We start from the raw sequence: 13,597 nt of genomic DNA, 5'->3' as shown, positions 1-13,597 counted from the left end.
GGGACAAAGCCAAAGCAAAAACAACACCCAGTTGTGGATGTGACTGGTGATGAAAGTCAAGTCTGATGATGAAAAGAGCAATATTGCATGGGAACCTGGAATGTTAGGTCCATGAATCAAGGCAAATTGGAAGTGGTCAAATAGGAGATGGCAAAAGTGAACATCAATATTTTAGGAATCAGTGATCTAAAATGGACTGGAATGGGTGAATTTAACTCAGATGACCATATATCTACTACTGTGGGCAGGAATCCCTTAGAAGAAATGAAGTAGCCATCATAGTCAAGAAAAGAGTCTGAAATGCAGTACTTGGATGCAATCTCAAAAATGATAGAATGAGCTCTGTTCATTTCCAAGGCAAACCATTCAGTATCACAGTAATCCAAGTCTACGCCCCAACCAGTAACACTGAAGAAGCTGAAGTTGAATGGTCCTATGAAGAACTACAAGACCTTCTAGAACTAACACCCAAAAAAGATGTCCTTTTCATTTCAGGGCACTGGAATGCAAAAATAGGAAGCCAAGAAAAACCTGGAGTAACAGGCAAATTTGGCCCTGGAATACAAAACAAAGTAGGTCAAAGGCTAACAGAGTTTTACCAAGAGAACACACTGGTCATAGCAAACACCCTCTTCCAACAACTCAAGAGAAGACTCTAAAAATGGACATCGCCAGATGGTCAATACCGAAATCAGATTGATTATATTCTTTGCAGCCAAAGATGGAGAAGCTCTATACAGTCAGCAAAAACAAGACTGGGAGCTGACTGTGGCACAGACCTTATTGCAAAATTCAGACTTAAATTGAAGAAAGTAGGGAAAACCACTAGACCATTCAGGTATGACCTAAATCAAATCCCTTATGATTATACAGTGGAAGTGACAAATAGATTCAAGGGGTTAGAGCTGATAGACAGAGTGCCTGAAGAACTATGGATGGAGGTTCATAACATTGTACAGGAGACAGGGATCAAGACCAGCCCCAAGGAAAAGAAATGCAAAAAAGGCAAAATGGTTGTCTGAGGAGGCCTTACAAATAGCTGTGAATAGAAGAGAAGTGAAAGGCAAAGGAGAAAAGGAAAGATAAACCCATTTGAATGCGGAGTTCCAAAGAAGAGCAAGGAGAGATAAGAAAGCCTTCCTCAGTGATTAATGCAAAGAAATAGAGGAAAACAACAGAATGGGAAATTCTAGAGATCTCTTCAAGAAAGCTAGAGATACCAAGGGAACATTTCATGCAAAGATGGGCACAATAAAGGACAGAAATGGTTGGACCTAACAGAAGCAGAAGATATTAAGAAGAGGTTGGTGGAATACACAGAAGAACTGTACAAAAAATATCTTCGCAACTCAGATAATCACAATGGTGTGATCACCAACCTAGAGCCAGGCATCCTGGAATGTGAAGTCAAGTGGGCCTTAGGAAGCATCACTACAAACAAAGCTAGTGAAGGTGATGGGATTCCAGTTGAGCTATTTCAAATCCTGAAAGATGATGCTGTGAAAGTGCTGCACTCAATATGTCAGCAAATCTGGAAAACTCAGCAGTGGCCACAGGACCGGAAAAGGTCAGTTTTCATTCCAATCCCAAGAAAGGCAATGCCAAAGAATGCTCAAACTACCGCACAATTGCACTCATCTCACACTCTAGCAAAGTAATGCTCAAAATTCTTCAAGCCAGGCTTCAACAGTATGTGAACCGAGAACTTCCAGATGTTCAAGCTGGATGTAGAAAAGGCAGAGGAACCAGAGATCAAATTGCCAATATCCGCTGGATCATCGAAAAAGAGAGAGAGTTCCAGAAAAACATCTACTTCTGCTTTATTGACTATGCCAAAGCCTTTGACTGTGTGCATCACAACAAACTGTGGAAAATTCTTCAAGAGATGGGAATACCAGACCACCTGACTGGCTTCCTGAGAAATCTGTATGCAGGTCAGGAAGCAACACTTAGAACTGGACATGGAACAACAGACTGGTTCCAAATCAGGAAAGGAGTACGTCAAGGCTGTATATTGTCAGCCTGCTTATTTAACTTATATGCAGAGTACATCATGAGAAATGCTGGGTTGGATGAAGCACAAGCTGGCATCAAGATTGCCGGGAAAAATATCAATAACCTCAGATATGCAGATGACACCACTCTAATGGCAGAAAGCAAAGAAGAACTAAAGAGCCAATGAAAGTGAAAGAGGAGAGTGAAAATGTTGGCTTAAGACTCAAGATTCAGAAAACTAAGATCATGGCATCTGGTCCCATCACTTCATGGCAAATAGATGGGGAAACAGTGGAAACAGTGACCGACTATTTTGGGGGGCTCAAAAATCACTGCAGATGGTGACTGCAGCCATGAAATGAAAAGACACTTGCTCCTTGGAAGAAAAGTTATGACCAATCTAGATAGCATATTAAAAAAGGAAAGACATTCCGTTGCCAACAGAGGTCCATCTAGTCAAAGCTACGGTTGTTCCAGTAGTCAATATGGGATGTGAGAGTTGGACTATGAAGAAAGCTGAGCGCTGAAGAATTGATGCTTTTGAAGTGTGGTGTTGGAGAAGACTCTTGAGAGTCCCTTGGACTGCAAGGAGATCCAACCAGTCCATCCTAAAGGAAATACATTCTGAATATTCATTGGAAGGACTGATGATGAAGCTGAAGCGCTGATATTTGGGCCACCTGATGCAAAGAACTGACTCATTTGAAAAGGCCCAGATGCTGGGAAAGATTGAAGGCAGGAGTAGAAGACAACAGAGGATGAGATGGCTGGATGGCATCACCGACTGAATGGACATGAGTTTGAGTAAAACTCCAGGAGTTGGCAATGGGCAGGGAGGCCTGGCATGCTGCAGTCCATGGGGTCTCAAAGAGTTGGACAAGACTGAGTGATTGAATATTAGGGGGGAGAGTTTCAAATCATTTTTAAAATAAGATTGTTCTATTCATAAAGATAAAAGGATAATGTTACCAACAAGAGATGCAGTTAGAAATCTGTATGCCCTTATGAGACATCAAAATAGTAAAATAGCTTATTTTTTTTTAAAAAGATGGTCAAAAATTGATAAAACTGCAAGGAGAAACAGAAAAATCCACCATCAGTGGGAGGTATTAAGACAACTTTCTATCAAGTTAATGGAACAAGAGGAAAACTAAATCAAGATACAGAAGATTTGGATAATAAATTAACAAATTTGACTTATCAGACATATATAAAATACCGCATTCAACAGTTACCAGTGCATATTCTTTAAAGCACATGTGTAATTCTTTAAAGAAAAAATTGACTACATCATGGGCCATGATGAAATATTACCCCAAATAGTTTTCTGATCATAATAAAACAAGCTAGAAATCTATAACAATCCATAACCAGAACATCCTGTGTGTGCCGTGTGCTAAATTGCTTCAGTTGTATCTGACTCTGCGACCCCATGGACTGTGGCCCATCAGGCTCCTCTGTCCATGGGATTCTCCAGGCAAAATTACTGAAGTGGGTTGCCATGTCCTCCTCAGACGATTCCCTAATGTTTGGAAATTCAGCAACATGCTGAAAATAACCCTTAGGTAAAAGAGGAAGTCACACTGGAAGTTAGAAACTATTTGGAATGAAATGACAAAAATGTATGAAATATCAAAATCTGTGGGGCACGGCTAAAGCTCTAGAGAGAGCCATAATTGCGTGGGATTTTAAAAAAGATGGATGATCAGTGATCTAAGTGTTCACCTAAAGAAACTAGAAGAATCTTATTTGAACTAAGGCATTGGTTGCTTCAGTGTGCCATAGGGGCACTCACACATTGTGTAGTCTTTATGTGTATTTGAGGTTAGTCCCTGAGGAGCCCCCATCGATGAAGCAGCAGCTGTGTGGGGTCATGCTGGCCTCTAAATGGAAGTGTACTGTGTTCCCCTGGATTAAGAATGCACAGTGGAGTATAAACCCCAGGGTATGACCATGGCATGGCTGCTCTGTGCATGGTACTCAAGGACTCACACGGTACCTAGAGGAGGGAGTGGTGGCCAAATCCTCTGTAATGACATCATTTGGTTCCTCCTAGCCATTTATCCGGAGAAGGCAATGGCACCCCACTCCAGTACTCTTGCCTGGAAAATGCCATGGACGGAGGAGCCTGGTAGGCTGCAGTCCATGGGGTCGCTAAGAGTCGGACACGACTGAGCGACTTCACTTTCATTTTTCACTTTCATGCATTGGAGAGAGAAATGGCAACCCACTCCAGTATTCTTGCCTGGAGAATCCCAGGGATGGGGGAGCCTGGCGGGCTGCCGTCTATGGGGTCGCACAGAGTCGGACACGACTGAAGTGACTTAGCAGTAGCAGCAGCAGCCATTTATCAACATCCTTCAGAAAGCACGGACTGGGCCTTTCTTACCACTTCTTCTGCAACTCAGGGCCTGTTTCCTAAAATAACCTTGCTGGGTTATCCGGTTATGAATTACCTGGGCCAATATTTAGTCTCAGTTCCTGCTTACCCAAAGCCTCTTAACTCTCCACTTCTAACACAGACTCTCACACACACCCATCCCAAGTGCCTCTTCACATTAAAATAACAAATTGTACTATAAAAACAGGATCAAAACAAATTACAGCAAAGAACAAGAAGAAATCCTGTGTATTCCTAAGCCACGTACAACCCCTGTACAAATTAATGTCTTTTTTTTCATATAGACCTTTTTTTTTTTTTAATGTGGGCCATTTTTTAAAATGAAATGACTATTTCATTCCAAATAATTTCTAGCTTCCATATTTATTGGCTGTGATGGGTCTTTGTTGCTGCACGTGGACTTCTTCTAGTTGTAGCGAGTGGGGGCTTCTCTTTGCCACAGTGCCCGGGTTTTCTTATTGTGGTGGCCTCACTTGTTGTGGACCTTGGGCTCTAGGTGTGCACGATTCACTCGTTGCGGCTTACAGGCTCAGTAATTGCAGCGTGCAGGCTCTAGAGTGTGGGTCAAGTTGTTGCACAGGCTTGGTTGCCATGCGGCTCATGGGGTCTTCCTGGAGCAGTGATTGAACCCATGTCCCCTGCATTGCAAGGCAGACTCTTAACCACTGGGCCACCAGGGAAGCCCCCACACTAATACGATTTCTGATTATTCCCTCTCCCCAGCACTGTGTACACATTGCCTGATTCCTACTTGGTCAGGGTAGCAGAAGAAATCACCTCTTCTGCCCTTCAACCTTCCTCTTCCCCAGTATCTGCTAATATCAAAGAGGGCCAGAGAGAATGCACTTTTCTTTAAAAGTGGAATCCTGATTGTAAGCAGGATTACCAAATTTAGCAAATAAAAATACAGGATTCTTAGTTAAGTGTGAGTTTCAGAAAAACAATAAATAATTTTTAGTTGAAGTGTGCCTTTTTTTAGCTGTGCTTGATCTTTGTTGCCGTGTTGGCTTTTCTCTAGTTGGGGCGAGCAGGGGCATATTCTCATTCATACTGCGGTGGCTTCTCATGTTGCAGAGCACAGGCTCCAGGGAATGTGGGCTTCAGTAGTTGCAGCAGGTGGGCTCTAGAGCATGGGCTCAGTAGTTGTGGCCCACAGGCTTAGTTGCTTCATGGCATGTGGGATCTTCCCAGACCGGGGATTGAACCTGTGTCTCCTGCATTGGTAGGCAGATTCATTACTTCTGAGGCACCAGGGAGGTTCCCCATACTTATACTAAAAAGTTCACTGCTGTTTTTCTGAATTTAAAATTTAACTCAACATCTAGTATTTTTTTTTCCCTGGAAACCCAATTACAGGAGAGAAGGGGTTGTAATCAGGGAGGAGGGACTGTCTGGAGATACTTCACCTCCACTTTGAACTAAAGGTTGACTTGGGAGCCTTTGGCTAAGTTATGTTTCCTGGAGAACTGACTCCATGCGGAGCCGGGAGAGGGACTGGTCCTTATGGGTGCCTCTTGCTCTTCATGGGATCCTGCCTTGGCTTACTGCATACTGGTCCCTCCAGACCTTTTGGCTTTCAAGGGCAGCATACCCTTCCGTCTGCTCAAGTTTAAGCTGGGAATGGAGGACAAGTGTAGTCAAGGTAACAAGCAAACACAGGCATGATATGCAAAAACACAGACTTTTTACTTTAATAAGTTATAAAATCAAGGAGCCAAATTTTACTCAACAGAAAACAAATGTATTGATTGCTGTCATCAGAGAGATAAAAACGCTGTGATTGAGTTCAGCACCAGAGTAACCCATGCGACAGCTGCCTGTCAGACAGGGAGTACATAGTCAAAATGCTTCATCTGATAAAGACTTTGCTATTGAGCACCATTTGTATACTCCAGACAAACAAACAAAAAATCTTAAAGTACACATGAAAGGCTTACACGTGAAATTCCATGGGTTTTCCAAAAGGAGTAGATCAGAGAGCCAGGTCCCAAAACTCTAGCATGAGTCTTCCCACGAACATGAAGTGACTCTTGGGCCCCTCAGTGGACTTTCCAGAGCAGTGGACAAAGAGGACCTCTGAATCTCAACCTGGTGTTAGGAAACCTTGGCTCAAAGACGTCCTCTGCCTCCCCCAGGCTGCAGGAGCCTCTCTGGAAGCTCAGGACTGTTGCTAAGCCAGCTGTCCAACCGTCTCAAGCTCAGTGGAAACTTACAGTGTCTCAGATCAGGTAAACACTGCCTTCTTAGACCTCTGAGGACCATCTAGTCCAGAGAACTCTGTGGATACATGGCCCAAGGCACTGAGTATGGAATGTTGAGCCATGGCCACGTGGCCTACAGCTCCCAGAGGGCATCTTTCTTCCTGCTGCGGAAGACAGATCCCCCTGGGAGTGTCCCACCTGGGGGTCTCCCCAAAGGCTTCCAGCCCCCAAGACACACAGCCCTGCTTTGCTGAGATATGAGAATGGAGTGTTCCCATCCTGTGGCTCCCAAGAAAGGTAAACTGAGTAATACTCTGGCTAGGGCTAGTCCAGAGCTTCCTCAGCACTCTAGAACAGACCCAAGCAAGCACTGCCCAGGCCTTCAGTCTGTGAGTAGCACCAGTTGCCATGAGTTCAGCCAATGGAGGAAAGCCGTGGGTCTATTTCCTAGTAACAGAGAGGTGGGGTTGCAGAAGTGCTTCACACTACATCTTGTTAAAGAAGTGATACTAATGTTATACATTCAGAAATGTTTCCTCCAGTTTGGCTCTTAGGAGCCAGCAAGCTCCCAAGAGGGCGTGTATGAGAAAGTGTGGAGCATGGTGGCAGGGGGGAGGGAGGTAGGCTGTGTTGGGGAGACGGGGAGGCTAGTTCTCACCCATTCGATGGTTAGGCTTCATCCCAGATGTCCCCTCACTGTTTTCTACGACCTTAACCTGTCCCTTAGACCACACACAGAGATACATGCACACACACGCACCGGTTCAGATAAAGGTATTTAGCACCTCAAAACTCAAAAAGTAAACATTGTGGTGTTATTTTGAGCCTCAGTATTTTCATCCACAGAATGGGGAATGAAACAAAAAAGAGTTTTCTAAGATCTATGACTGGTGAGAAAACCAAGTCTTTAAAACTTTCCTGGATGTGAAAAGCTTAAGAATTACATGTCAGGCTAGGCCCAGCTAAGGAGCTAATGTGCTTGGGTCCTGTAATTTCGGGAAGTTTAAGCTACATGTTCACACACACAGAAAAACAAGCCCTGACCACTCACTGGATTTTCCAGCAGAGTGCATGCCTCCCTCATCCTTCCAGTGACTTGAGGAAGCAGAGAGTCTTTCTGGGGAGCCCCAGGCCTGAGGCCGGGCTGGCCAGAGGTGACAAGCAAGGCCAAGGTTAGTGAAGAAAAGAGAGGCTTGAGAGAGCCTGGGGGTACCAGCTGGTGACCGCACACCCACACCACCTGCCTCACCACCTCCAGTACTGGAGTTCGCTGGGATTCATGACTCCACTTCACTGCACCCATCTTAATGACTGGTCACTTAGTAAATAAATCATCGTTTCTTCTGAGAGTCCCATGGGTTTTGTACCTCAAACTGGAGATTGGTAGGAAATGTCCTGCGTCTCCAGCAGGGCTGTCACCATAAGGAAAAGATTCCCAATCACTGCTCAGAAACTTAGGGCAAAGGTTTTTTTTCTCTCCCTCCTGCTGTCCCTCATTGATGGGGGGTGTAGAGCCTCCATATTCCTCTCTACCCCACACCGAACCCCAGTACAGGACTTGGAACATTCCAGGACTAGGAAACATAGGTACCAACATAATTGCCACACATGCTTACAACTATATATATATATGTGTGTGTGTGTATGTGTGTATAATGTAAATATACCTATATATTTACATTATCCTCCTTCTTTGTTTCCTCAAAACCTTTTGGAGTCAGGAATCTGACTTCATCTCCACAACACAGGAGTTGCCATGGAATATCTCTATAAGCAAGAAAAAAAAAAAGCTATTGATGCTATCTTTCCATTTTATTAGAACTTTCCGAGCATCTCTTTCTTCCTCATCTCATCAATGAGCTCTTGGATCCTTTGGTTTCTGGTCTTTTCGTACGGGCTCGGTCGTCGAGGGATCAGGTTGGGCGGCTGGACTTCATCTTCCAGGCCATGGATTTTGTAGGGCACATCCACAGCGTTGGTTTCTGGGTGGTCCTCGGTGGCATTGGTGCTGGAAGTATTGAGAGGCGCCTCCAGGGGTGTGCCTGGCGGAGGCTGCACCTCCATGACCAGAGTGGGCACTGGGAGGGTGGGCAGGAGCTCTTCGATGTCATTGTGCTTCCCGGAGGGCGGCTCTGCCCTGTCGTCCACATCAGTGAGGTTGTCGTGCAGGGTGCAGGACTTGCAGCAGAGCTTATTGTAGCCTGGGATGGAGCAATAGCGAGACAAGACTTCCATCCTACAGAACACTGACTTGTCACCTTGGCAGCGGCCCTCTGAAAGAGAAAAGTGGGACAAATAACCAAAGGACGGAGAAGGGGGACCTCATTCCCCCGCAGGAAGCAGTTTGCTGGAGGAGGCATTTAAAAGAGCCCAGAGACAGCGCAGAGGCAAGCGAGCTCACACAGAAACTCTGTGTGGTTTAGACACGGGGGAGCCCTTGGGCAGGGCGGCATCCGGGCACCCCCGCCCTGGAGCGGTGGTGTCACGCTAGCTGCGAGTAATGCTCCCCTCCTCCAAGCAGGCCCCAGCTGAGTCCAGATGTCTCAGTATCTCTCAAAGTTGGAGACAGAAATGAGGTCTGTCTGTTCTTAAGGAGTGATTCCAAGCCCAAAGAATTGGGCTTTGTCAGATCTTCACATTTGAGATCCCAGTGGTAACCTCAGTGACGTTCTGTGGCACAGTTTGACTCTATTTATAATCATCTTTAACCTGTAACTATAACAAAATTAAACCTGGAAGAACCAGTTGCTAACACCCAAGAAAGCAAATCCCAGAGCCTCGGTCATGGCCTCGCCACACTCCTCCACATCTTGTTTCCGCCTTCATCCAAACCCCCCAGATGAGCTTTGCTTCCGAAAAGTGCCTAAATAAAAATTAAAAGTCATCCAGACTTGTCTGGGAGTTCTTCCACCTGCCTCAACTTATGTGACACCCTGTGTCATGCCACCGCTTCATCCACCACACGGCTCTGCCACAGCTGGGCTTCTGGTCATTTTCCAAAGTGCTCCAGAACACGATGCCTTCACACAGGCCAATCCAGCCTTACATGTAGATCCAGCCCAGCATAGCTGCCCCTCTCTTTCCCACCCAAGATCTGCTCATCCATGGTCTGAGTGCGTGGAGAACCCTGGCTCTGCAGAGGCCGCTGTTGTCTCTCTCTTTTCCTCTTTCCTCACGGCTATCTCCTTCTCCGCCTAGCTCCAACCTTGTCTGCAGCTGTATTAATAAGACCCATTCATCTCCTCTTGTTCTCAGCCTCTGTCTTCTTCCCAAATTTCTACCCACTTCCCTTTCTGCTAACACCTAATTCCACACATAAATTAGGCGTTATTGAGATGATTTACAAAAATTCATTCAACATAAAAGAATAAGCCATTTAACAATATAACAAGGGATATTTGATCCATCATGAATTCCTAATCACTGACCTCAATGGGCCCCACTTTCCAACTATGTTCCCTGCTCAGCCACTCTCTATTCTTCGTAATGGGCATTTCAGACTTTTCCCATCTGCTGTGCCCTCCTATCCCCTCAGTCTCCATAGGGCAGATGACATCTCCTACTGAAAGGAAGGAAAGAGGGGAGATGGGAAGGTAGGAAGGAGGGAAGGGGTAGCCACTGGTGGGAACCCCATCTGACATAGTTTCTCTTTGTACTAACGCAGGGCATGTTCTACATCTACATGTAAAGCTGCACTAACTCATTGAGATTCCCTGCAGTAACAGACAGGCAGGCCCTCTCCCACGTGAAAGCCAGTGGTTCTGACATCTGCCCTCTGCATGGCCATTGCTTCAGCTTATAATCTCACTTTACAGGCTGGCAACCCACTTACTTGGACAACAACCTCAAACTCTTAGATACAACTGCCTACTAGACACCCCTCAATTTCTGTGGTCCCAAAAGTAGACTCCTCATGTCTAGCCCAAGTCCATGGCCTCCACTGGCATCATCCATCTCAGAGAATGGTCCTTCATGCACACAAGCCAGACCCCCGGGGATCCCCTGTCCGGTCATCTCCAAGTCCATCAGGATTTCCCCTGATGCTCTTGATATATCCACGTTCCCCTCTCTCCTGCCTCCACTGAGCCAAGCTACCTTGCCTCTTGGCTGCACTGTGTTAAGAGCTTCCTTTCTGCCTGTCTCCATTCTCCCTCCTTCCTATCTAGTTACCCTGCTGCGTGTTCTTCAGCTGGAGATATGAACACATCACAGTCCAGATTGAAGCTCCTGGAATGCCCCTCCATTGTTTCAGGATGAGGACCTGTCTCCTCCACCTGTCCAGTCTCACTCAGGCCTTGATTGCCTTGCTGTGCAGACTGCTCCCTGTGGCTGCAGGGCCTTTGCACATGCCATGTCTCTTCTTCCTCTCATCCTCCAGGCTCAGCTGAAACACGTCTTCCTCAGTCAAGCACTGCCTGACCTCCCTTGGAGGTGACATCCCATAATATGTGGTCTAGTGGTGCCGTGGGTCTCCCCTTCCCAGCGTTCCTTCCCAGCTACCAAGTCCACATTTAGTTGTCGGGTAAGGTAACTAATGCCTGACATTTTCATTATCCTGAAAGCTACAAAGGGCAGAGCCCAAAGCTGTATCCGGATGTCCCTTTATCCCAGAGCCTAGAACAGAGAATCAAAGAATACGTAAGTGTTCAACGTGAATAAGACAGATGTGAATGACTAAGCAAGTCCAAAACAGGGAATTCATGGATGTTAGAATAGCAATGCTATAGGCAAGAACAGACAGAGGCATATATCATCAGAGAGGGACCCAACCTTGCCCCTGGGCTTCTAAGTGGCTGAAACAAGGAGGAAGCATGACTGTGCAAAGGCTGATGACATGAAGAGCTAGGGACAGATGGGCTGCTTAGGAAAAGCCCCGGTCCTCCTCATCCTGAGATGGAGAAACAGGCCAACACGTGGAGGGGAAAGGCAGATGGCCTTGCACAGAGGGCCAATTCCAGAAATCAAACTGAAAAGATCCTGAAATGTGGCTTTCAGGGTTTTAAAACCTTGGATAAAGTTTTGCATAAATACTCAAGATCTGAGACAGATGAAGTCAGAACAGTCCTGTTTGAAGCTGGGTGGAGCATGCTCAAAGCCTCTGCTCCCCCCCTCCCTCCTGACCCCTTTGTCCCCCCTGGCAGCCACTGAGGGAGGCACATGAAAACCATGCCCACAGCCCTCAGGGAGACACGGGGGGCTTTGGTAATACTAGGTGTGGCATCTCCCCCAGGCACTGGGGCAGGGAGGTCTCAACAAGGATGGAGCAGGCCTGGCCGTGCTGCTGGAACTGGGCCCCCCCACCCCAGAGATGCCCTCTCCCATCACCTGTGCTGCCTCCTTCACACAATAACAAGATGGCATTAAGCATCTCCCTCACTTGTCTCCCACCAGGCGGGGATCCTGAGAAGCTGGTGTCACGTCAGTCTAGGGTAGGGGTCTGCCAAGCACACATGTTGGCAAGTCGGTCCCTCCACCTGGTTTTGTAAACAGGGTTTTATTGGAGCAGTCCTGCTGGTGGCCTGCCTGCAGCTCTAGACAGGGTGCCCTCAGCAGGGATTTCTCCTGACCTGTCTGGGCAAGGAGACTTACTGGACCAGCTAATCAGACACAGTTGTCTTGGTCTCCTGTCTCTTGAGCTGGGAGTCTTTCAATGATCAGAGCTCTGGGCAGGCTGACCTCAGTCATGGCCGCTGTGACCCCCACCCAAAGGCTGCGCCCTGGCACCCTGTGTCCTGACGCCCATCTGCACAGTGCTGGGTGGCCATCCTTTCTCATGAACTCCCTCCGCCCTGGAATAGGACCCCTTCGTGGGAAAGAGAAAGAGAGACGCCCAGATTAGGAGGTCCCATGTTGGACCTTGACATGCTGCGTGGTCCTTGTCGGCAAGGGAAGTGGACACACAGGCCCTGTGGTTCCTGAGGGCAGGCCGTGGGAGGCAAGGCAGGCATGGCTGGGCACACACCTGTGTGACTGCTGCAGGCCAGGAGCTCAGAGCCACAGCTGCCTTGTCCTTCTCCAGCCTAGACTCTCTGGGGGCTGGCCTAGCCCCCGCGTTGTGCCAGGAGCCAGGGCAGTGGCCTGGTGGTGGCTCAGGGCACAGTGACCTGGACATTGTCTCCACTACTAAACACACATTCCCATTCCACAGGCTCAGATCCCAAAGATGGGCCCTGTTCCCAAACAGGGAGACCTTATCTACAAGAGAGAACCGAGGTGTTCCTGCAAGGTGCCTATTAGCACTAAAGGTTCAAAATTCAAATCATGGTGGCGTGTCTCCATGGGCTGCTATCATATTTCGAAAAATGCCTGGGGAGGGGGCATAGGCCTGGGGGCGGGGGCCCTCAGCATCTATGTTGAGCAGGGTAGGGGGGACAGGAAAGTCACTGGAATCAGAAACTGAGGAATGATGTACCAGAACGGCACCTGCAGCTCTACAGCGCCGTCGGTCACAGAGGTGAAAAGAAGGAGGCAGCGGTGTGCCAGACCCAAGCATCCAGTTTCACTGAACTTTTATTGAGTTTATTTGTGGGATGCATGACAGGAAGTCTTTTCACTGTTAGTAAGAGTAAAAGGTCATTTTCACAGTCACTTTGGCACACACTAACGTTGTCTCATAAAAAAACCAGAAAAGCAACGACAATGGAACCTATATAATATGTCATTAGATACATACAAAACACTAATAAAATATCCCTGATGAACCAAAGTGCATATAGACAGAGAGCACAATGCCCAGGACTGTATTGCACCTTCCCAGAGTCACGCGTGTCACTCGCATCAGCTAAGTCAAAGTTGGAAGTTAACAGTCGTGAGAATTAGTATGTTTACACCGCATATTTACATAACAGTAACTAGTGCCAAGGGAGAGCTGGACGCTGTCCAGCGGGGATGCTATGACGAGGGGACGGGGCTGGGGCAGGAGGGGAGTGACCGGCTGGGCTGCGGCACTGGTCACACCAGGGGCCAGGCCAGTCGCCCTCTGGTGTAAGGCAGTGCCTGC

The 13,597-nt window shown here is 47.2% G+C and overlaps 1 protein-coding gene across 1 annotated transcript in view; it reads right to left on the bottom strand.

Moving 5' to 3' along the window:
• Window positions 1–8,390: 8,390 nt before the first annotated feature.
• ADAMTS2 (ADAM metallopeptidase with thrombospondin type 1 motif 2) overlaps window positions 8,391–13,597 on the bottom strand; it is a 249,940-nt gene continuing 244,733 nt past the window's right edge. The window contains exon 22 of the mRNA XM_043467036.1: window positions 8,391–8,870. Coding sequence (XP_043322971.1) covers window positions 8,413–8,870 — 458 coding nt within the window. The 3' untranslated portion in view covers window positions 8,391–8,412. The remainder of the gene's footprint in view (window positions 8,871–13,597) is intronic.

The sequence above is a fragment of the Cervus canadensis genome, chromosome 4 (assembly GCF_019320065.1).
Source record: "Cervus canadensis isolate Bull #8, Minnesota chromosome 4, ASM1932006v1, whole genome shotgun sequence".
Classification (NCBI taxonomy): domain Eukaryota; kingdom Metazoa; phylum Chordata; class Mammalia; order Artiodactyla; family Cervidae; genus Cervus; species Cervus canadensis.
The sequence above is the reverse complement of the archived record's forward strand: the minus strand, read 5'-3'. Positions and strand labels throughout refer to the sequence as shown.